Genomic DNA, 21,909 nt, shown 5'->3' with positions numbered 1-21,909 from the left:
GTCAAGTGCTTTCGCTTCACATAGCTGAATAATCTTCAATGGTTTGGTAAGTGTTGTGTGGGTGAACCTATCCTAATGCACTACCCCATACTTTGACTAATACATACTTGTGATTATACCTCTTGCAAGCATTCGCAACTACAAGAAAGTAATTAAGATAAATCTAACCACAGCCTTAAACTTTGAGATCCTACACTCCCTCGTGCCCCGGTTACCTAATGGGGGTTTGGGTTTCTGTCTCTCCCGCAACCCCACAATTAGTAGCCATATACACGATGCATTCCCCTAGGCCCATAAAGGTGAAGTATCATGTAGTCGATGTTCACATGATACCATTAGAAGAATAGCACCACAACTTAATTTTTTTTTTCGAGAGTACGCGAACGCGTACCATAATGTTATAGAAGGTAGAAACAAAGTTTACAAGCATGTCCCGAGTGCGAACACAGGGGACAAGGACTCCACAGATACAGACTCCTACTCTCTCGCGGCACCAGCAACTCCTACTCCTAATGCCGACCTCAACATCTTGCACTCATCTAGTATGAGTTTCAACAGGTTGAGGGCTGATTGCTGGCGCTGCGTGTTACCAAAGACCCAGGCGTTCATGTTCTTCCAAATGGCATAGCCCGTCATGCACACCAGCCCATCGAACCGAGCCCTATCCTGCTTCGAAAACCTCTTCCTCTCTCCCATCCACCAGTCCTTGAAAGTGTTATTCGCATGAGGCACCAAGAAGTTGGCCCCTGACAGCTGGCCGCATCTGAACCAAACTTCCCTCGAGAAGCTGCATTGTACTAGAAGGTGTTCCGCAGTCTCAAGCTCTTGCAAGCAAAGAGAGCAGGCGTCCTGGGTCGCCTGCAAGCCAAACCGAAGTCGCCTATCGGAAGTCCAAATCCTATGCATCGACGCCAGCCACATGAAGAGTTTGCTCTTGGGTGTAGCTTTGCTTTTCCAGATGGCTTTGTGTAACTCCGAGCGTATGCCTCCCTGGTGGATCATGTCGTAAGTGGACTTAGCAGAGTATTGCCCCGACGCAGTCCAGGGCCATCTGAAGCAGTCCCTCCTGTCCGCGTGCCGCTGCACCCCATGTACCGCAGCCCAAAGAGTGATGAGTTCCCTGGCTCCTCTGGTGGCGAGTGTACCCGGGATGTCAGAGAACCATCTGTTGTCGACCATGGCCTGCTCCACCGTCCTCGAATTGCAGATGTGAGCGCTGATAGTCAAACATAGACCAGGAGCAAAGTCCGAAGCCGACCGTCCATTAATCCATCTATCTCTCCAGAATAGGACTCTGTCGCCCTCTCCAACCTCGATTTGGATCAGGCTGTCAAAGAGTGCTCGAGCAGCCTCGTCCTTGATCTGTGGCAGCCCTTGCTAGGGCCTAAGCGTGTATGTACGGTAGCCATTGCCACCTCACTCTAAGCGCCAAACTCTGGAGCTTTAGGTCCTTGATCCCCAGCCCGCCATACTCGAGCGGTTTACAGAGCTGCTCCCAAGCGACCAGACACTGGCCTCCGCTGGCCCTCTCGCTGGCCGCCCAAAAGAAACCCCGGAAGCGCTTCTCCACTTCCTGGATAAGCCAAGCCGGAGCCTCCGAGATGAGCAGGTTGTGGGTTGGCCTGGCGCACATGACTGCCTTGATGAGAACGAGTCTTCCTGGCTTGGTAATGAGCCCCCGCTGCCATGCCGGGACTAGGTGTGTTGTGGCGTCGAGGAGAGGCTGCCACTGAGCCTTAGTCAGAGGTCTTAGGGCTAGCTGCAGTCCAAGATACTTGATTGGGAAATCTTTGATCGAGCAGTGTAGGGTATCAACGATGAGCTCCTTCGTTTGCTCCCTCCCCGATGACGGTAGCGGAAGTTTTGGCGTAGTTAACGTTCAGTCCCAGTAAACTCTTCCAAAAACCCTGAAAACTTCCCAGACTGTCACCAGATCTTGCACCGTGGGCTTGGCGAAAAGGACGACATCGTCGGCGTAGATCGAAAGGCGATGTAGGTTGTTGCAGTTGCCAATACCAGATAGGAGGCCCTGCTCCGCCACCCTACAGATGAGAAGGGTCACCACCTCCATGGCAAGCACAATGAGCTGCGGAGATAGGGGGTCTCCCTGTCGCAGCCCGCGCGCGTGCACGATTCGTCTCCCTGGAACTCCATTGACAGATATACGAGTGGTGGCTGTCCTGAGAAGGATCGCGATCCAATGGATACACATCTCCGGGAACCCCAAGTGCTGCAAGATCTCGAGGAGGAAGGACCAGGAGAGAGAATCGAAGGCGCGGGAGATGTCTAATTTGAGCAACACACCTGGCTCCCTCCTGCTGTTGATCTTGCGCGCCATCTGTCGGACAAGTAGGAAATTGTCATGCAGACTCCTGCCGCAGATGAACGCCGATTGATTTGCACTGACTAACTCCTTCATCTTCGGCCTTAGGCGATTGGCGAGAATCTTGGTGAATAGCTTAGCGAAGCTATGGATCAAACTAATGGGCATGTAGTCCCCCGCCTCCTCCTCATCTGGCTTCTTGGGGATCAGGGTAATGAGCGCGTGGTTTAGCCTCTCAAACGTGCGGCCGTCTCCCACATACAGTTTCAGAATCGCCGCCATAAGCTCATGCTTGATGATTGGCTATGCGCGCTGATAGAAAGCTCCCACAAAGCCATCCGGTCCTGGGGCGCGATTGGGTGGGAGTTCCTTAATCACTCCCCAAACCTCCTCCTCCGAGAAGATTGCGGCCAGGTCGAGCAGGTTGTTATGATGGTTTGGCAGCCCAAGCTCCTCAAGATTGAAGGCGCAATCCCTGGTCTGAATCTTCCCCAGCAGGTCCTGATACACTCCATAGAAAATATCCTCCTTGCGAGCCTGATCCGTGACTCTCTCGCCATCCACAAGAAGCGCTGGGATATAGTTTTTGGCCTTTCTCCCATTGGCGACAGTATGGAATAGTCTAGAGTAGGCATCTCCGTCTTTCAGCCACCTGATACGGGATCGCTATCGTGCCATGGTTCTTTCCAGGGAAGAGAGGGCGAGCACCGTGTGTTTGAGCATGTTCCGCAGCCACTCTTCTCCCAAGGATAGATCACGCGTTTCTTGCGCAACCTCGAACTTGTGAATGAGCACATTCGCCATGGCAATTTGGAGCTTGATATTGCCCACCTTACTCGCTCCCCACGGCTGCAAGTAGGCCGCCAGGTTCCGGAAACAGGCGTCCACCCGTAGGAACGGGTCAACAATAAAGTCCTTGCACTTCCATCCAACTCTCACAACGTCGTCAAAACCGTCAAGCTTGAGCCAGAACAACTCAAAATGGAAGCGTCTCTTCGGCTTGCAGGTCGCGTTCATAGACAAGTGTAGGGGCGTATGATCAGAAACTGCCGATGACAGCGCTTGCAGGAGCGAATCAGGGTAGCCAAGCTCCCAGTCGATAGATACCAGCGCCCTATCCAGTCTAGACAAGGTGGGCCGTTGTCGTTGGTTGCTCCAGGTAAAAAGGCGCCCATGCATCTATATCTCACGTAGCTCCAGATCGTCTACAAAGTCACGGAAGCGGCCCATAATGTTGCGGTTCAGATTGTCGTTGTTTTTTTCCGACGCATGCAAAATCATATTGAAGTCGCCGATGAGCATCCAAGCGCCAGGGCAGAGGGCTCGCCGCACGGTGAGCTCAGCCAGGAACGCGATCTTCTCCTCCGTGCTTTGGGGGCCGTAAACTACCGTAATCCACCAGACTCCGCCATCCCTGGATCGGACCTCTCCCGTGATGGAGAAGGTATCATGAACAGTATTGGAAATATCTAGCACATTGGAGTTCCAGGCCAGCAAAATCCCTCCACGCGTGACATCCGCCGGGCAGGTAATCAAAACCATCAAAAGATGGGCCAAGGCATTGGCTAACTATAAAACAGTCAATTACATCAAGTTTGGTCTCTTGTAAACACACCAGGTTGACCCTAAGCGAATCCACCAGTTCTCGCACTGAATCCCTCTTGGCTTGTTCGTTTAGGCCACGGGGGTTCCAACAAAGGATTTCTGGGTTGTGATCCATAAACACTTTGGAGGAGAAACATCCCGGGGAGGGTGCTTACGCACAGATTCCCCCGCTCCTTGGCCCCAGCTGCAGCAATTCATCGCGGCATGGCATAGTCTTGCCGAAGACAGATGCCAAGACACGGAGGTGCTGCTCGCGCACAGGGGTGTCGAAAAACCTGCGAAACTCCGGTAGCGCTTTGTCATCAACAGAGAGCTCTGCCGGTGTGATTCCCAGAGCCTTGAGGAGAACATTTTCCGCCGCCGTGGCCTTGCGAGGCTGCTTTCCAGCCTGCACCACAGGTGTGTTGAAACGGACACTCCGTCGTGGGGTGAAGGGCTCAGCTTCAAGCCCGAGCGTGGTCGATGATTCTACCTCTCGCAGCAACGGTGGAGCCAGGGCTTTAAGGATCCTAGCGCAGAACTGTTTCATCCTTTCGAGAACAACCGTTTCAGGTTCAGACATCACCTCCTCCTCCGGCTCACCGACAGCTGCCTCCGCCCGCGCCCGACTCCTGCGCACCAGCCTCATGTGACTATCCGGTCCCGTAAGGGACTCAAGCGGCGAGAGGGCAATGCTGCTCAAGGCGTCTTCCTCAACTTCCTGGTGAAGGCCCAGTACCGGTGGTGGGCTGTGGATGGGTGCGGCCACTTTCTCCACAGAAACACCTCCAGACACAGAGACCGCAAAGAAAGCTTCCTCCAGATTGGCACCCTGCTCGTGAGCCCGCCTTCAGCTTGTATGGGCCCGCCGGCCACCGTGTCGCTGGGCGTTTGAATGCTGCTCGAGCTATCGTGAGCCGAGTCTACGGTGGTGGCCGTGGTGGGGGAGGAATATCCCTCCGAATCTTCCTGGTCTGACCGTTCCTTAAGGGCAGATTTCTCCAGCGTCCTCAGATCGGGCGACACGTCACCCGCCGGCCCCACGTCCTCCCTCGGTTCTTGTCGTCCTATGGGTTGGACAGTATCTCCTTGGGGATCGATAACAGGGACAGGTGCTATCCTGTCGGCCACCAGGGGAGTGTTGCCAGGCCCGTTGGGGGCGACAGGACTCAGGGCTGGGCCCAGGTCAGTCCTCCCAGCACGAGGCGGCGTTCTCCCCATGTGCGGAAGCCTCCAACTGCGTGGCTGAGCAGCTGCCACCTAGCAGTAGGTTCTTTGACAAGTCACGTTGCTCCTTTGACTCCCCTTCCCTCTCGTGTCCGGCGTGCCAAGCCGCCCTGGGGGGCGGCGGATAAGAAACTCGTCGTCGTCACCGCCGCCACCCGCACCGTCATGGTGAAAACCAGACGAGTCCGGCGAAACTCCCGCCCGACACCCCGGATCGACTGCCTCGACCACCTTGTCCACATGTATCAACACTTTGTACCGGAGCCACTTCTTGTCCATCTTTCTCCTCGCCGGCCAGGTATCACAGGAGTCGTCGGAGAGATCATGTGGCGGCGGAGGTGTGTCGATGTCAGGCTCCACCGGCTCAGGAATCGCCAGCAACCTTGCTGGCGGAATCCGCTCCACATCGTCCGTCCAAGCCGAGACCTTGAACGTGGCCAAGTCCGCACGCGACGCCGTTTCCGTCGCAACCTCATCAATGGCGCAAGATGTGCCCAGGAGGCCATCAACCACTTCGCTCGCAAATGCATGCGGTGGCACCCCTTCGATCACCAGATCTACCTTAGCACGCCAGGTTTTGAGGCTCGCCTGGGCCTGCCGTGTCCACTTCCTGGAGTGAGCGTCGTGCCCGCGTGAACGACGGAGGAGCGAGCCCGAACTCTGTCCCGCAGCTCCGCCGATGCAAAAACCACCAGGAAATCTTCGGGCCGGTAGGGGTGTACCGAGAAACCATCCTTAGGCAGCCCCACGATCTGCATGAGCGCCTCCTGGACCTGCGCGCATGACACCCCAGAGAGGCCGCCACCGACGCACGCCACCATAGCGAAGCGGAGACGCCGCTCCAGATCTTGGATGGTTGGCGAACGCCGAACCACACACAGCTGTGCCTCCTCGAAATCCTCCGCCGCCAGAGCGACATGGTGCCTGGCGGCGCCCTCCACGCAAGCTCTGGGCGCAGGAGTCGGCAGACCATGCCGCGGTGGGGAACGGAGCAGGTTCGGCGGCGATGGTGCTAGCGGTGCTGATGTCCCACGGCGCGCCAGCTTCGCCAGCGCCTGCCGGCGCAGCTCTTCCTCCTCCAGCTCGGGGCTCCGCTGCCTCTTGCAATCTTTGGTCTCGTGCCCTTCACTGCAGCGGTAGCAGAGAGGGAGGAAAGTGCACTCCTTTTTGCGGTGCCCCGACCTCCCGCAGTTGAAACAGCGTCCATGCCACTCCGGGGACACCGACCGCCGAGCTCGCTCCGCCTCCGCCTTTTGGGCCGCCGCCCTCTGCTCGGCCTTGCGGCGACGCCACTTTTTCCTCCAAGAGAGATGGGGTTTCTCCCACACCAGCCTATCCTGCACGGGCACCCTCCCAACAGCATCGGCCTCTGCCGCCGCCGCGGGCGGTCCCGTCAGGTCTCTCTCCATGCCGACCGAACTTGACGACGCCGGCGAGAGATCCAGGTCGGACACCACCGGTCGCTCCACACCAACCACCGGAGAACCAGATCTAGCACCAGGACTCACATGCCTCCACTGCTACTGACTGTGCCCTGCCTGGGAACGCCCCGTACCGGAGCCTGCTGAAGACGACGAGCCCGCCATAACAAGGGCGAGCGGGGCGGCCGCCGGAGCCGGCCGGGCGCCGGCGAAGGAAGCCTGCGGGGAGAGGGAGCGGGCGCCTCACCTACCTACCTACCTCTATTCAACTTGATTCGTTCTTCAACTTAAATATCAAATCATTGCATATTACTCAACATAGTTCTACTACTAATAGCATGAATACTCCCATGTCAAGAACTAAACGAACTACTCACGAGACATCACATGGATTATAATCAGATGTGATATAATGATGAATAACAATCTGGACATAAACCTTAATTCAATGGTTTCACTCAGTAGCATCAACTACAAGGAGTAATCAACACCGGGAAAGTTTCCCCTATGAACTAGACGAGTATCAAACCCAAGATGCTACAGCGGGATGGCGTGGAGACGGCGGTGATGATGGTGTTGCTGGTGGCGATGATGGTGATGATGATCCGATGAAGTCCAGCTTGATGGCGGTGACGATGGCGATGATTTCCCCCTCCGGAAGGGAATTTCCCCGGCAAATTTCAGCCTGCCGGAGAGCTTTTTTCTCTCTCTGGTTCTCCGCCCCGTAACGGCGGCGGAATATTTCTCTGGCCGCTCCCCCGATCTTAGGTTTCTAGGAGGGTTGAAATACACGAGGGGGCGACGTCAGAGGTGGGCCAGGGCGCCCAGACCATGCCTAGGCGCGGCCCGAGGCTGGCCCGCGCCTAGGGGTGGTCAGGCCCCCTGAGGGCCCATCCCTGCCTCCCCTTTTGGCTTTCTCCATCATCTGGAAAAATTGGATATTCTGTATATTTTATGGGAATTGTTGATCTTTAGAAATATGGTGTCTTGACAGTCCTTTTTACAGCAGATTCCTGGTTCCGGCGGTTAATTCTCCATTAATCATCAAACATGCAAAAATAGATGAAATAGCATAACTATCACCTTTAAATATAAAATATATCAATGAATAACAGTAAATTATGATATAGAATAGTGATGCAAATTAGACGTATCAATGCTCTTACCGCATCAATCCATCTCATTCCCCATCGATCACGAATTTCCGTTGTTGCCTCTTTTTGTCTCCATTGATGCAAATTTTGGCCCCGTGATGTAAAAGCTGAGAACATGCAGAGAATGTGTGTTTCGAGGAGCCTCTTTAATCTCACTCCTTAATCCACTCCGTGGTTGTACGGGAAGAGCTCCTCGACGACGTTTATGGACTCCGCGACGGTCACGAGCTCTGCCACGCCACGGAGCTCCGCCATGGACATGGTGTTGGTCACGGAGGAGGTCCGCCACGGCCCCCTCGCTGGTCCGCGCCATTGCCGGCCTTGCCGCGCCCTCGCCCGACATGCGCCTTGTCAGCCTCGCTGCTCAGGGCCCAGCCTATCGAGCCGCCGCGCGCGCCCCGTGGACTAGGCTGTTATCGCCTTGCGCTGCAGCGTGTTTGCGCCATCGCGGTTCGGCAGCCTCGTCCGCCCGCACACATGCGGCACGCAGCAACGACGCTTGCTCGTCCGCGTGCGCGCGCGACAGCAAGCGCATCGCCATGGCGCCCTCCCATGCGCGTCGCGCTCCATCCCGTGCCTCGCCTGGGCATGCACGGCCGTGCCCGCCCCACACTCGGCCGCTCCCGCCACGCCCCGTGCCTGGCCACAACGGCCGCTCCCGCGCCACGCCCGCCCCGCGATGCGCCGCGCCCGGCCGCTCCGGCCCCGCACCGCCGTGCCCCGCCCCTCTCATGGCCGCGCCTAGCCGCTCCCGCCCCGCGCCTCCTCGCCCCGGCCACGCCCACCTCGCGCCTGGCCTCGCCGCCCCGCGCCGCACTCGCCGTGGTCGCGCCCGCACCCGTGGCCGCACTCGGCCTCGCCGCACCGTGGGATCGCCCGCGCCTGTGCATGCTCGGCCTCGCCAGCCTCGCCGCGCCCTCACTGGCCGCGCTCGGCCTCACCCTCGCCGGCCTCATCGCGTGCCCAGCCTCACCTTTGTCGGGGTTGTGGAGTTGATGAGGTCTTCGACTAATTTTGACTTTATTAGCGGGTAAGCAGAGGATTAGTAGATTCGAAACAGTAGTATACACACTAATACAGAACAACCAAACATCTGTAAGTTTTATCTGCTCAAATTTACAGGCTAATGGAGAGTAACCAAACGACATAGCATTTAAATGCTTAACGATTGAAACCCAGGCTAACAAACGAAACAAGTTTTTTGCACGGACCTCGTCTGAAACGAGATGGAAATTTATTCTCACTAGGGGAGTGAGGCCCGAATTGAGTGCAGGCTACCAAACACGGCCCAGAGACACTAGAGCATGGGCGCTCGTGCAGTGTTCAAGGAGATTCGCGCGGAGGAGGGAGGTCGGTGGCTTGGGGGCAAACGAAAGTTGCTGTGCCTCTCCATTGTTTTTTGAGGGAAGGGCCTCTCTATTAATGGGAGGAAGAAACGAGGAGTCCGGGAAACGAGTAGAGATATTTAAAGAGTTATTTACGTGCATGCGGGGGCAAGTTTGGAAGTTTTTCTCGCTCCTAACGTGCATGTGGTACAGATTTGCGCACTGCTATAAGACTGCTCATAGTGGGAGTAACTTAGGTAGTAACATCACACATTTCAAGGTATTTTGGTGACATGGCATAGCAATAAATGAAGAAAGAGAGGGAGGTGGTAACTAGCTATGTTACCATAACATCACACACCCCAAGATAAAATGAGTCTACTAATAAATAAATGAGACTTTGCATGATACCATCTCTAAGTTACTTTCCACTATGAAGGTAGTAACATAGACTAGTAACTTATGCATGACACCATCTTATGTTACTCCCCACTATGAGCAGCCTAATGCAACCAAAAATCTGTGCGCGTGGTAGTAGTACAGATTTGGGCAGTCGATATTGGACCATTAATTAACATTAATTATGGGTCGTGATCACTGCAACCATGTCTTGCTGTATGACAAATTGTTATCCATTAATTAGGTTGATCATAGTGCAAAGTATTACAGTATATAGTATCATCATTGAGTATCATGATCTTATAAATTTATTGTTTTGTAGAATCCCAATGTAAATCTATGTACAAGATCTATTTGGCATTAGTATCTACATAATCGTATCTCTTCTCTTTAATTAGATGCTCCATCAATATTTTTGTAGGACTGAAATGCATTATACTACTACTTAAGATACTAGCAGCATAGCTAACCTTAGCATCACCGCTCTCACTCTCAACTCTCAAGTGGCACCATAAGGAGAGCAGGTAGCTAGCCAAAATGGCAACTCGTGGTTAAGAGCCTATATATATATGAGAGAACGTAGGATGCAGGAGCTGCGAAGGAAGATCGGCAACGAAAATAGAGAATTGCAATGGAGCACACAGGAACTCAGCCCCCCCGAATTTCACTCTCCACTCACCATCAAGAGCCGTCCATTAATTGTATCCGAACACAATTATTGTAGTGTATTTCTAGCATAAAAATCATTTTAATTGTATTTTAAGAGCCATCAATACCATTTAATGCCCAACAACCAATAGGCCATTATTGATCAATTAAGTGTTATAAATGGTGCACCGTCCATTTGTGGTGTCATCAAGAATTAATTAGCTGTAATCTCATTCTCCTACTAAGAGCAAGTTTAATAGTATAGTCAGCTGCTGGCTATAAGCCATGTGTCATGTCATTTGTATCTAACATAGAGCCAACATGTATAATAGTGAGCTATAATCATGAACTACTTTATCAATGGATGACCCACATTTCACTCTCACAAAGTGCCTAGGAGCATGTGCTAGAGCTGGCTCTTGCATGAGAGCCCACTCCTCTTCTCTCTCCTCCTCTCTCTCCTCCAACTAAGCATGAATATATTATTTTAACCCTTATAGCCAGCTGACTGGGACTTATTATACTTGCTCTAATCCATTTTGTTCATTTAGATCTCATGCATCGAAAATAGAATATTTATTGTGTAATTTCAGACGCCCTTTGAATAAATTTTCATTATAATCTTGTTAACTTACTAATACATCTTGTTCAATCATTGCTTTCAAGATCGAAAATGATAAGTAAATCTTTTCGATTATTTCAAACATCTTCTGAATCTAAAACTGATAAATTTATAATGACTTTATTCAATCTAATCAGCCCTTTTAAATCACAAATAATTACGAATAATACTATGAAAAAATATATACTAATACCCACTTGTCTACTTCACAAAAGTCAAAGTGTCAGAGGATCATAATTTTTTTAAATGCTAGTTATTGTCATAGCATTTATTCTCCTCTTAGCTTGCACTTTATTCCTCCCATTAAATGCGTATAGCTCCCGTATTCGTCTCATTTATGTCATGTATAGTTGTGTTTTCAAATTAATTAACTCATTTTTACTACTTTGTCCACGGATCTTAATGCTCCAACCGACGGTCTGGATATGCAGGGCGCTGGCGGCTATGAGCCAAAAATTCACGTCCAACGAAAATACCACTATATATCGGCCAGCCCGGGGCAAAATCAATACTATAATCACAAGGTATTATGTATTCTTCAACCACTCTATCTGGAGTTCTAGACTCAACTCTCAACCTTGTTAATTACTTTCAGTCATCAAAGGGGTGTTAATTCATCACATATACTCCCTCTGTTCGGTTAATAATCGACCCGGAGTCAAGGGCAGCTAGTACATGATGTATACATGTCCCGCGTCAATTAAACAAGACCGGATGTAGTAGATACGTTGTCAGCAACAATTTGAGGTGGTAGTGTAGCCATGTCTCTGAAAATGGTAAATTTGCAGGGTCACCCGATGTAACTGTTAAGGGCTCCTTTGATTCAAAGGATTTGCATAGGAATTGTGTAGGATTTGGTTCCTATGGGAAAAATTCCTATACATGTTGTTTGATTCATAGGAACCTATCCTATAGGAAAAATTCCTATAGGAATCTTGTAGTGTAATTCCTATAGGAAAAAAACATTAGCTCATACCTCATGGAAAAATTCCTTTGCTACAATCAAACAAACTTCATCTTCCTATAGATTTCTAGTAGACATGCCATTCTAATCCTATACCTTTCCTATTCCTATGCTTTTCCTATCCTTTAAATCAAAGGAGCCCTAAGAGTTCAGGCCATGGAAGCTGTAGAAGTAGAATCAAAAGGCTCGCATCGTGGCGAGGGCGATCGCGGGACGTCCAGGAATGATCGCCGGAGCACCTGGGGCTGCACTTTGCTTCTCGGTAACAGTACCTGCAGCCTTCACTGTTTTCTTCTCTTTCCTGTTGTGTCATGTCTCATGTGTATGCTTAATTCTCTACAAAAAGAATCTTTGATTGACTCTGGCCTGTTCGATTGGTCATGCATGCACGTACGGTGAGCAGTGAACAACTGTTTGCAGAACATCTCCTTCTTCGGCTTGTCGACGAACTTGGTGAACTACTTCCAGGTCGAGCTGCACGCCGGCAGCAAGTCCGCGGCGAACAGCGTCACCAACTGGATGGGCACCAGCTCCATCACGCCGCTCGCCGCCGCATTCCTCGCCGACTCCTTCCTCGGCAGATACTGGACCATCAGTCTCTTCCTCGTCATCTCCGTCGCGGGATATGGGGTGGTGACGGCGAGCGCCTCGGTGGCGCTGCAGAGCGCGGTATTCTACGTGGGGCTGTACCTGGTGGCCCTCGGCGGCGCGCTGACACCGGTCATGGTGTCGTTCGGAGCCGACCAGTTCGGCGACGACGAGTCCGAGCGCGGGCAGCAGAGCTCCTTCTTCAACTGGTTCTACTTCTCCTTGAACGTAGGCTCGCTCGTCGGCGGCACCGTGGTGGTGTGGGTGCAGACCGCCCACGGCTGGCGACTTGGCTACGGCATCCCGGCCCTGCTGAGCGTACTCGCTGTCGCGCTGTACATGGCCGGCACTGGCGCGTACCGCAGGCACCAGCCGCCGGGGGGATTCCCGGCCACCAGGATCGCGCAGGTGGTAGTCGCCGCCGTCAGGAAGTGCGACGTGGAGGTGCCGGACGACGCAGCGTTTCTGCACGAGTGCGACGGCGACGATGGCGTGTCGACGATACAGGGGAGCCGCCGCCTCGTGCACACCGACCAGTTCAGGTCAGCGCTCGTCGCTAGCTTCCACTTGCACTGATATTTTTCTCCTCTGCTACCCGGCTCGTACCAGGTGCAGATCTTTCTTCATTGAGCTATCCAGTTATGGATCACTCAAGTCAAGGCACGTACTAGTAGCGCGCTTTGTGACATCAACCATATTATTACCTCCGTTTTAAGAAATAAGCCATTCTCGTTTTACGAGTTTTTTGTTTGATCAAGAATTACTTCAAATAGATAAAGATTATTTATATGAAATTAGTATCTTTTAAAAGTTCTTTTCAATAGGAATCCAGCGATATTAATTACCAAGGTGACATGCATTATACTCTTTATGATACTAGCACTATGACTAGTCTAAACGTGCATCATCTTTTTTTCCAAAGAAAATCCTATAGTAAAACCTAGGTACACATTTTGATTACTCCAATGCATCGGCCATCGAAGAGAGTAAATACTATAAAACCTAACACTTATTCAACCATCGGCCTATATATATAGTATAAAAATGTCTGAAAATAAATTATGTTTCAAAAATAGGCTTAATCGTTGATTAATAGGCCAATTAATCGGTGCTCGGGCTTGTTAAATACCTCTAATTGGTTGTGCTAATCGTTTGGCCTGACCAATTGCTCTGACAACTAGGCACGTTCCCGATTAAATATTACACTTGGGTCAAAAAGGTGCAATTTTTTTAGACATTATATAGATTGTCCGACCAGCCGCTATACCTGTCAAATCAATTAGGTTTCTGAAGGTCCCGCTTGATTCCTGCCTCCAGGAGCTCGATTCCCGCTGTAGTCAACCAGTTCCTCGTCATTGACGACCAAACCTTAGATACAGGAGCTCGACTGTCTTGAGAGCTCGTCTACGAGCTGGAGGTTGCCTTCAATTGGCTAGGTGGTTGAGGTGCAATGGGCCATACACTGGATAGGTGGTGGGAGAGGAAAATTAGAGTTGTGCATATATAAGCTCGTATACTATTTCTTTCTTATATACTTGTATTTTAACTGTTTGTACCAATTAAATCAGTTAATCATCCAAACACTGATTAATCTCTACACCTAAGCCAACAGAGTAGTTAATGATTATCGATTTTCTTACCATTGAAATAAATTAATAACGCTAAATTATCTTTAATGTAACAAAGCATATTCATATACAAAATTGTCATCAATTTCATTGCGGGGACGATGTCACGTATAAAATGACATGTATTTGAAAAGAGAGTAAGTAATTGAGAGGGTGAAATATTTTAAAACATAATTAAAATGGAAGGTTTCATCATTTGGATGTCATACGTGATGTAATGGGAACTAAGTATTTCGTATCCAGTTTATGAAAAAAATATTTTGCTATTACATTTGAAAGACCACTAGGCTAAACCGAAGAGCACTTTCACATTAAGAATTATGTTATTTTATAGTTAGTTGTGTTTTTTTGATATTTATAATGTGACTTTGTGGCCTTATGATGAGTAAAATAGCGCACCTATCACGCTGTGAGCCTGTGAGGAGGGTGTACACTGTACACACATGTCATTTCTTAGGAGAGATCTTATGATGATGACCGAGAGAAGTTTGTCGCATGCATGCCTAGTCCATCCGGACATTATTTTCCTTTCTTTTTTAATTCTTGCGTCCTGTTTTGTACAAGCAGTCACTAAAGATGTGTTTGGTTCTGGAACAAGGTGGAATGTAATGGAACCGTTCCATGCCTAGAGCCTGTTCTAGTGTTTGGTTAGAGAGGAGAAATGGAACCAACTCGTTTTCCAAAAGGGAATATACCCCATATATCCGGAATTCACCCATTCCACCGATTCGGTGGAACCTGGTGGAACGGCTGGCTAACGATGCCATCATGCCAGTGTCAAGGGAAAAGAAAACGCGTATATCTCTCCCAACAACGGCGCGACGGTGGCGGCTAGCAGGCGTGGACGCGGCGGCGGCCAGCAGGTTCGCAGGCATGGAGGCCGCAGGTGCCAAACGCGACCGTGGCCAGCAGGCTCGCATGCGCGGAGGATGCGGGAGCCATGGCGACGGCGGCGGGTGCCATACGCGGCCGTGGCCAGCAGGTGGGAGCCAGGGCGGCGGCGGGTGCCATACGCGGCCGTGGCCAGCAGGCGGGAGCCAGGCGGCGGCGGCGGTTGCCAGGCTTGACGGCGGCAGGTGCTAGACGCGGCCGTGGCCAGCAGGCGGAAGCCAGGGCGGCAGAAGGTAGGGCGGCGGTGGCGGGAGCCAGGCTCGACGGCGGCGGCGGCGGCGGGAGCCAGGCTCGACGGCGGCAGGAGATGTTCACTCTCTCCACTCCAACTTTGCCTTACCCAGTCCGATTTTGCTCTCTGTCTACAGGATTTTGCCTTTCGTTTGCCCCTGTCAACTCCAACTTATGACAAATAATCAGATTTAGACTTAATACCATGGATTTGCTTAGCAGTATATGATGTTATATTCTATTGTTCAATTCTCTGACCAAACACAAAATGGAACCATTCCATTCTAACTATGTATCCCAACCAAACACTAGGACAGAACCGTTCCATTACACTGGAATGGAACCATTCCATTACATTCCACTTCATTCGAAAACCAAACACACCCTAACTCACTACTCACGCGCAGGGCTGGTTCTGAGATTTTGGGGGTCCGGGCGAAACTAGAGCAAGGCTTTTTAATACAAGCATAATATATTTAAATGTTGTGATACTTAAATGCACTAGCAAACAATATGATTACCGAATAATTTATGCATTTTTTAAAAAAAAGTCTTCTAAAACACCTAGATACAAACTTGTTTAATTTGTTTGTATCAATACAACCCACTTTTCACGCGCCCGTGCCGAAATACCCAAGATTTCATGCATGACTGTTCACCCTTTTTTTTTAAGTACAGTACAATATTAGGCATGTACTTCAGCATGCTTGCAGGGAGCCGCCAAATAAAAGATTGTCCAAGGTTCTGCAGGATATCTCTCCAGTTTGAAGTCTAAACAAAGACGATCGGAGTGTTAATGTAGTATGTATTGTGTATATTGTACGTATTCTATACGTATATTACCTGTAACCCCTTGAGTATATAAAGGAAGAGGAGGCCGGCACAGTTGTGTACGAGCCGTCATTGTGTTTCTCTAAACCCTAGTTATATTAACATGGTATCAGAGCTTGTTGTCTAGGATCCGATCTACCACCATCGCCGCCGTCCCAACCTAGTCTTTGCTCCCAATCACCATGTCGTCGTCTGCTGGATCCTCTGCTATGGTCGCCTCCTCTTCATCTTCCATGTCTGGCTCGATTATGGCTGGACCCTTCGTCTCAACGGCACCTGCGTTCACCGCCGTGCCCAATCTGGCACAGATCGTTACCACAAAACTGAACCGTGAGAACTATGTTCTGTGGAAGACACAGATCGTTCCGATTCTTCGCGGTGCCCTACTCATGGGATTTCTGGATGGCACCACACCATGCCCGGAGAAGCTGATCATGGAAACCATCGAAGGCGCTGCTGTACAAAAGCCCAACCCGGAGTATCTCCGGTGGGTGCAGATTGACCAGTCCCTGTTGTCTGGCCTGTTGTCAACGCTCACTCCTGACGTGCTCAGCTCGGTGACCATGCTCGACACGTCCCGTGGAGTCTGGATCACGCTGGAGAGGCTCTTCTCCGCTGCAACAACCTCCAAGGTGATTCAGATTCGTATGCAGCTGACTCGTTTGTCCAAGGAAGAATCATCTGCTGCAGCCTACTTCCAAAAGGTGAAGAACCTTACAGACAGTATGTCAGCAATCGGCAAACCACTTGGCGATGAGGAGATCATTGCCTACCTGCTGTCCGGACTTGGTGAGGAGTACGACTCACTTGTCGACTCCATCGCAGCGCGCACTATACCTCCGTCGCTCAGCGAGGTCTACGAGCTCCTAGTCAGCAAGGATACGCGTGTGCAGATGCGCAATAGTTCAGCTCATCTCAACTTGGAACCCTCTGCCAATTTCTCATCTCGAGGTGGTCGTGGCGGTGGCCGCGGAAATCGAGGCGGAAGAGGTGGTCGAGGTGGTGGTAACCACGGCTACAACAACTCAGGCGGAAACCACGGCTATAACAATAATAACTCCGGCGGAGGAGGTGGTCGTGGTGGTGGTAATGGATATAATGGTGGCAATGGTGGACACCGTGGTGGCGGTGGCAACGGCGCCCATGGAGGCGGCGGTAATCGCGGTCACAATAACAACAATGGTGGCGGTAGGCAGAATTACAACAACTATAATAGCCACGGTGGTGGTAGGCAGAACTCGGTTTGCCAAATCTGTGATCGCCCGGGCCACACTGCCCTTCGGTGCTATGATCGTTTTGATCATTCATATCAAGCTGAGGATCCGAGAGTGGCCAACTACATCAACAACAGCCAGGGCTACAATGTCGACAATCAATGGTATCCTGACTCCGGGGCGACTGATCACATTACCAATGATCTGGACAGGTTAAGCTTCAGGGAGAGGTACCCTGGAAGGGAGCAAATTCAGACTGCAAACGGTACGTGTATGCCCATTCTTCATATTGGAAATTCTCAATTGGCTACTCCTCATAGAAATCTGTATCTGTCTAATATTCTTCATGCACCTCAAGCATCTAAACACCTTCTTTCTGTACATCGTTTTACTCGTGATAACAATGTCTTCTTTGAGTTTCACCCATATTATTTTTTCATTAAGGATCGTGCCACGAGGAAGGTTCTTCTTCACGGCACATGTAGAGGAGGACTCTACCCAATAAATCCAACCCGGTGTGCATTGTCGTCCGAAGCTCTTCAAATAGCTAAATTGTCTTCAGCTCATTGGCACCGGCGTCTTGGTCACCCTTCATCTACAGTAGTTCATCGAGTCGTCCATGATTATGGCTTATCGTTTGTTTCTGGTCAGGATAATACCGTGTGTGATGCTTGTCAAATGGGAAAAACTCATCAATTTCCTTTTTATTCGTCAAATAATGTAGCTTCGGCACCTCTTGATATTATTCATTCTGATGTGTGGGGGCCCGCAATTCCTTCTGCTGGTGGCTACAAATATTATGTCTCTTTTATTGATGCTTTTAGCAAATTCACTTGGATTTTCTTGTTGAAACACAAATCTGAAGTTACTCGTGCCTTTGTTCAGTTTCAGTCCAAGGTTGAACGTGCATGTGGTCGCAAAATTATTAATTTTCATAGTGACTGGGGGGGTGAGTTCCAAGGCCTTAATTCTCACCTTCTTAGTTGTGGTATTCATCATCGCGTATCATGTCCTCACACACACCAGCAAAATGGGCTCGCCGAGAGAAAACATAGACATATTGTAGACATGGGTCTTTCCCTTCTTGCACATTCTTCACTGCCGCTAAAACTTTGGGATGAGGCGTTTTTAACGGCTTGTTATCTTATCAATCGTCTACCTTCTCCCAGTCTCCATAACCAAACACCTCTTGAGTTACTCTTTCATCGCAAACCTGATTATAATTTTTTGCGTGTTTTCGGCTGTGCGTGTTGGCCTAATTTGCGACCCTACAACAAAACCAAACTCTCATTTCGGTCTGAACGTTGTGTATTTCTTGGTTACAGTGACATGCATCATGGGTATAAGTGTCTTCTTGTGTCCACTGGTCGGGTTTTTATCTCCCGTGATGTCACTTTTGATGAACATCAATTTCCTTTTGCCACTGATCTGTCATCTCGATCTCCCCGCATTCTCTCTGAAATTGACCTTGTACCATCGAGTCTTTCGCTTGTTCCCTTGCAGATTGTTCCCAGCCCTGGCACTCAATCCATTCCTACACCTGTTGTGCATGTGCAGCCGCAAGCTGATAATCCATTATCCACGTCTGTCAGTTCACCTACACTGCCAGTTGAGAATTGCCAATTAGAAGAAAGGGCTGCTACTATTCCTAATGCATCTGACCGTGCTCCTGAGGGTGTTGATGTGCAGGGAACAGGTTCACAACCTTTTGGTGATAGCGACAGGGCGGTGACTCGCCTTCAGCGTAATATTCGAGTTCCTCGGAAGACACATGATGATACTCTTTTTTATGATCCTCGTAAGCGTTCTTTTGCGGCTGTTGTGGACACAGACGAACCTGCTACTTATGGCGAAGCTCTCCTACGACCAGAATGGTGCCGCGCGATGGAGGATGAGATTGCTGCACTTCGCCAGAATCAAACGTGGCACTTGGTTCCTCGTTCTCCTGGTATTAATGTGGTTGATTGTCGTTGGGTGTTCAAACTGAAACGACATGCTGATGGTACTGTTGAGCGTCACAAAGCGCGACTTGTAGCCAAAGGGTATCGACAACGTCATGGCATTGATTACGATGACACCTTTTCTCCCGTGGTCAAGCCAGCAACTGTTCGTCTCGTTCTTTCGGTGGCGGTATCCAGGGGTTGGCATCTTCGTCAGGCTGATATCAAGAATGCATTTCTTCATGGATTGTTACATGAGACCGTCTATATGACTCAGCCCCCTGGTTTTGAGGATCCTCACCGTTCTGACATGGTATGCAAGTTGGATAAGGCGATTTATGGTCTTAAGCAGGCTCCCCGAGCATGGTTTGCTCGCCTCAGTTCAAAGCTCCATGACTTTGGCTTTCGGTCTTCTTCTGCGGATACCTCTCTTTTTGTTCTGCAGAATTCTGAGCTTACATTGTATGTGCTTGTTTATGTGGATGATCTCGTTATTACAGGATCCTCAGTCTCGGCTATTGACAATCTACTCAGCCAACTTCACCGCGCTTTCGCCATCAAGGATCTAGGTCCCCTAAATTATTTTTTGGGCATTGAGGTTACCGCAGATCCAGGGGGGATTACTCTGTCTCAGCGCAAGTATGTGCGGGATCTTCTTCGTCGCACAAACATGGAAAAGTGCAGACCGGTTACTACTCCTATGTCCAATACCGAGAAGTTGACCAAGCACACAGGTACACCATTGTCACCTGAAGATGTCACCAAGTATCGTAGCACGGTTGGTGCCTTGCAGTATTTGTGCATTACTCGACCAGATATCTCTTACTCAGTAAATCGAGTTTGTCAGTATATGCAACAACCTACAGATTTTCATTGGGGAGCTGTCAAGAGAATTCTCAGATTTCTAAAATTCAGTTCAGCAGATGGCCTTCGGATTCATCGTTCACGATCTCTTTTGTTGAGTGCTTTTTCTGATGCTGATTGGGCAGGTTGTGCTGATGATCGACGATCAACTGGTGGTTTTGCTGTTTTTCTTGGTGCAAATCTTATATCTTGGAGTGCTCGTAAGCAACCAACAGTGTCAAGGTCCAGTACAGAGTCCGAGTACAAGGCTCTTGCAAATGCCACAGCCGAATTGATATGGGTGCAGTCGATATTGCGAGAATTGGGGGTTTCGCAACCAAGAGCACCATCTTTATGGTGTGACAATCTTGGTGCAATTTATCTCTCAGCAAATCCTGTTTTTCACGCCCGTACTAAACACATTGAAGTTGATTTTCACTTTGTTAGAGAAAGAGTGGCTCAAAAGGCACTGGACATACGGTTTATTCAGTCAAGAGATCAACTAGCTGATATTTTCACCAAGCCTCTTCCAGTTGATGTGTTCACACGACTACGTTCCAATCTCAACATGGTGACCCGCAGTTGTGATTGAGGGGGGATGTTAATGTAGTATGTATTGTGTATATTGTACGTATTCTATACGTATATTACCTGTAACCCCTTGAGTATATAAAGGAAGAGGAGGCCGGCACAGTTGTGTACGAGCCGTCATTGTGTTTCTCTAAACCCTAGTTATATTAACACGGAGCAATCAACGAAGTTTCATGCACGCATATCACGTTATTAATTAGTAAATCAATAAATCTTGGACTGGCCGGCTGTTAATCCATTGATGACACAGGTTCTTTGACAAGGCGGCGGTGGAGACGGCAGGCGACAAGGGGGTGCGACCGGCGAGCCCGTGGCGGCTATGCACAGTGACGCAGGTGGAGGAGCTCAAGTGCGTGCTCAGACTGTTGCCGGTGTGGGCGTGCGGCATCATCTTTGCGGCGGCCTACACACAGATGTCTACAACTTTCATCCTTCAGGGCGACACCCTGGACCCTCGCCTTGGCAGCTTCCGCGTGCCCGCTGCAGTGCTCTCTGTCTTCGACACCCTTAGCATCATAATCTGGGTGCCGCTGTACGACTGTGTCGTCGTCCCACTCGCGCGTCGTCTCACCGGCCACAACCGTGGGTTCACGCCGCTAGTGCGCATGGGCATTGGCTTCGTCGTCCTCACCATCACCATGCTGCTCGCGGGCGTGCTCGAGGTCGCCCGCCGCCGTGTCCTCACGCGCCATGGCACGTACATCGACACGAACGGCACGGAGTACGTGCCGATGTCGATCTTCTGGCAGGTTCCGCAGTACGTGGTGGTAGGCGCGGCGGAGGTGTTCACATTCATCGGCCAGCTGGAGTTCTTCTATGAGCAGGCGCCGGACGCCATGCGGAGCGTCTGCTCGGGGCTTGCTAGTGTGGCGTTCGCCCTGGGAAACTACGCCAGCTCGGCACTCGTGGTCGTGGTGGTGCGCGCCACAGCGAGGAGCGGGAGCCCTGGGTGGATCCCTGACGACATCAATGACGGACATCTGGATTACTTCTTCTGGCTGCTCGCCGTGCTTTGTGTCGGCAACTTCGGCGCTTACCTGGTAGTCGCGCGGTGGTACAACTACAAGAAAACCGCGGATTGAACTAGAAGACCATTAGTTAGAGGGGGCAGGATGGTGTGTCATGATTAGTAACTCCGTGTTGCTTATCTATATTCACCCTTCTGATTGAGACATGGTCTTTCAAGTGGTATCAGTTTAAGGTATGTCTTGCTTTGCTTGATTGCCCAAGTAAAAAAAAGCTATGCCAACATAAGGAAATTTATTTTAAACGAAAGAACTATCTTCTTGTCTTGGAGAGCAAAGGATGGTAGATATCTTTTACAATGACAAAACATTGCATCATAGTTCTTGGTATTGAATATTAACTATGTAATTCATCCATTAGCCTATGTACGTCCAAGCCTTGAAGCCATAGAACGACACTCTATATAGCAATCAATAACTTTGTGAAATGCCTGACGTGCACAGGAAGGTCGATCTTGCA

General features: G+C 50.3%; 1 protein-coding gene across 1 annotated transcript; it reads left to right on the top strand.

The window, feature by feature from the left end:
- The first annotated feature begins 11,823 nt into the window (after positions 1–11,823).
- LOC124679319 (protein NRT1/ PTR FAMILY 8.2-like) lies at positions 11,824–21,506 on the top strand. Its single transcript, XM_047215100.1, has 3 exons — positions 11,824–11,929; positions 12,071–12,797; positions 20,675–21,506. The coding sequence occupies exons 1-3, from the start codon at positions 11,824–11,826 to the stop codon at positions 21,504–21,506; spliced, it is 1,665 nt and encodes a 554-aa protein (XP_047071056.1).
- Positions 21,507–21,909: the final 403 nt, after the last annotated feature.

The sequence above is a fragment of the Lolium rigidum genome, chromosome 7, assembly GCF_022539505.1.
Source record: "Lolium rigidum isolate FL_2022 chromosome 7, APGP_CSIRO_Lrig_0.1, whole genome shotgun sequence".
Lineage (NCBI taxonomy): Eukaryota > Viridiplantae > Streptophyta > Magnoliopsida > Poales > Poaceae > Lolium > Lolium rigidum.
Note: the sequence above shows the minus strand (reverse complement) of the source record. Positions and strands in the feature narration are given on the sequence as shown.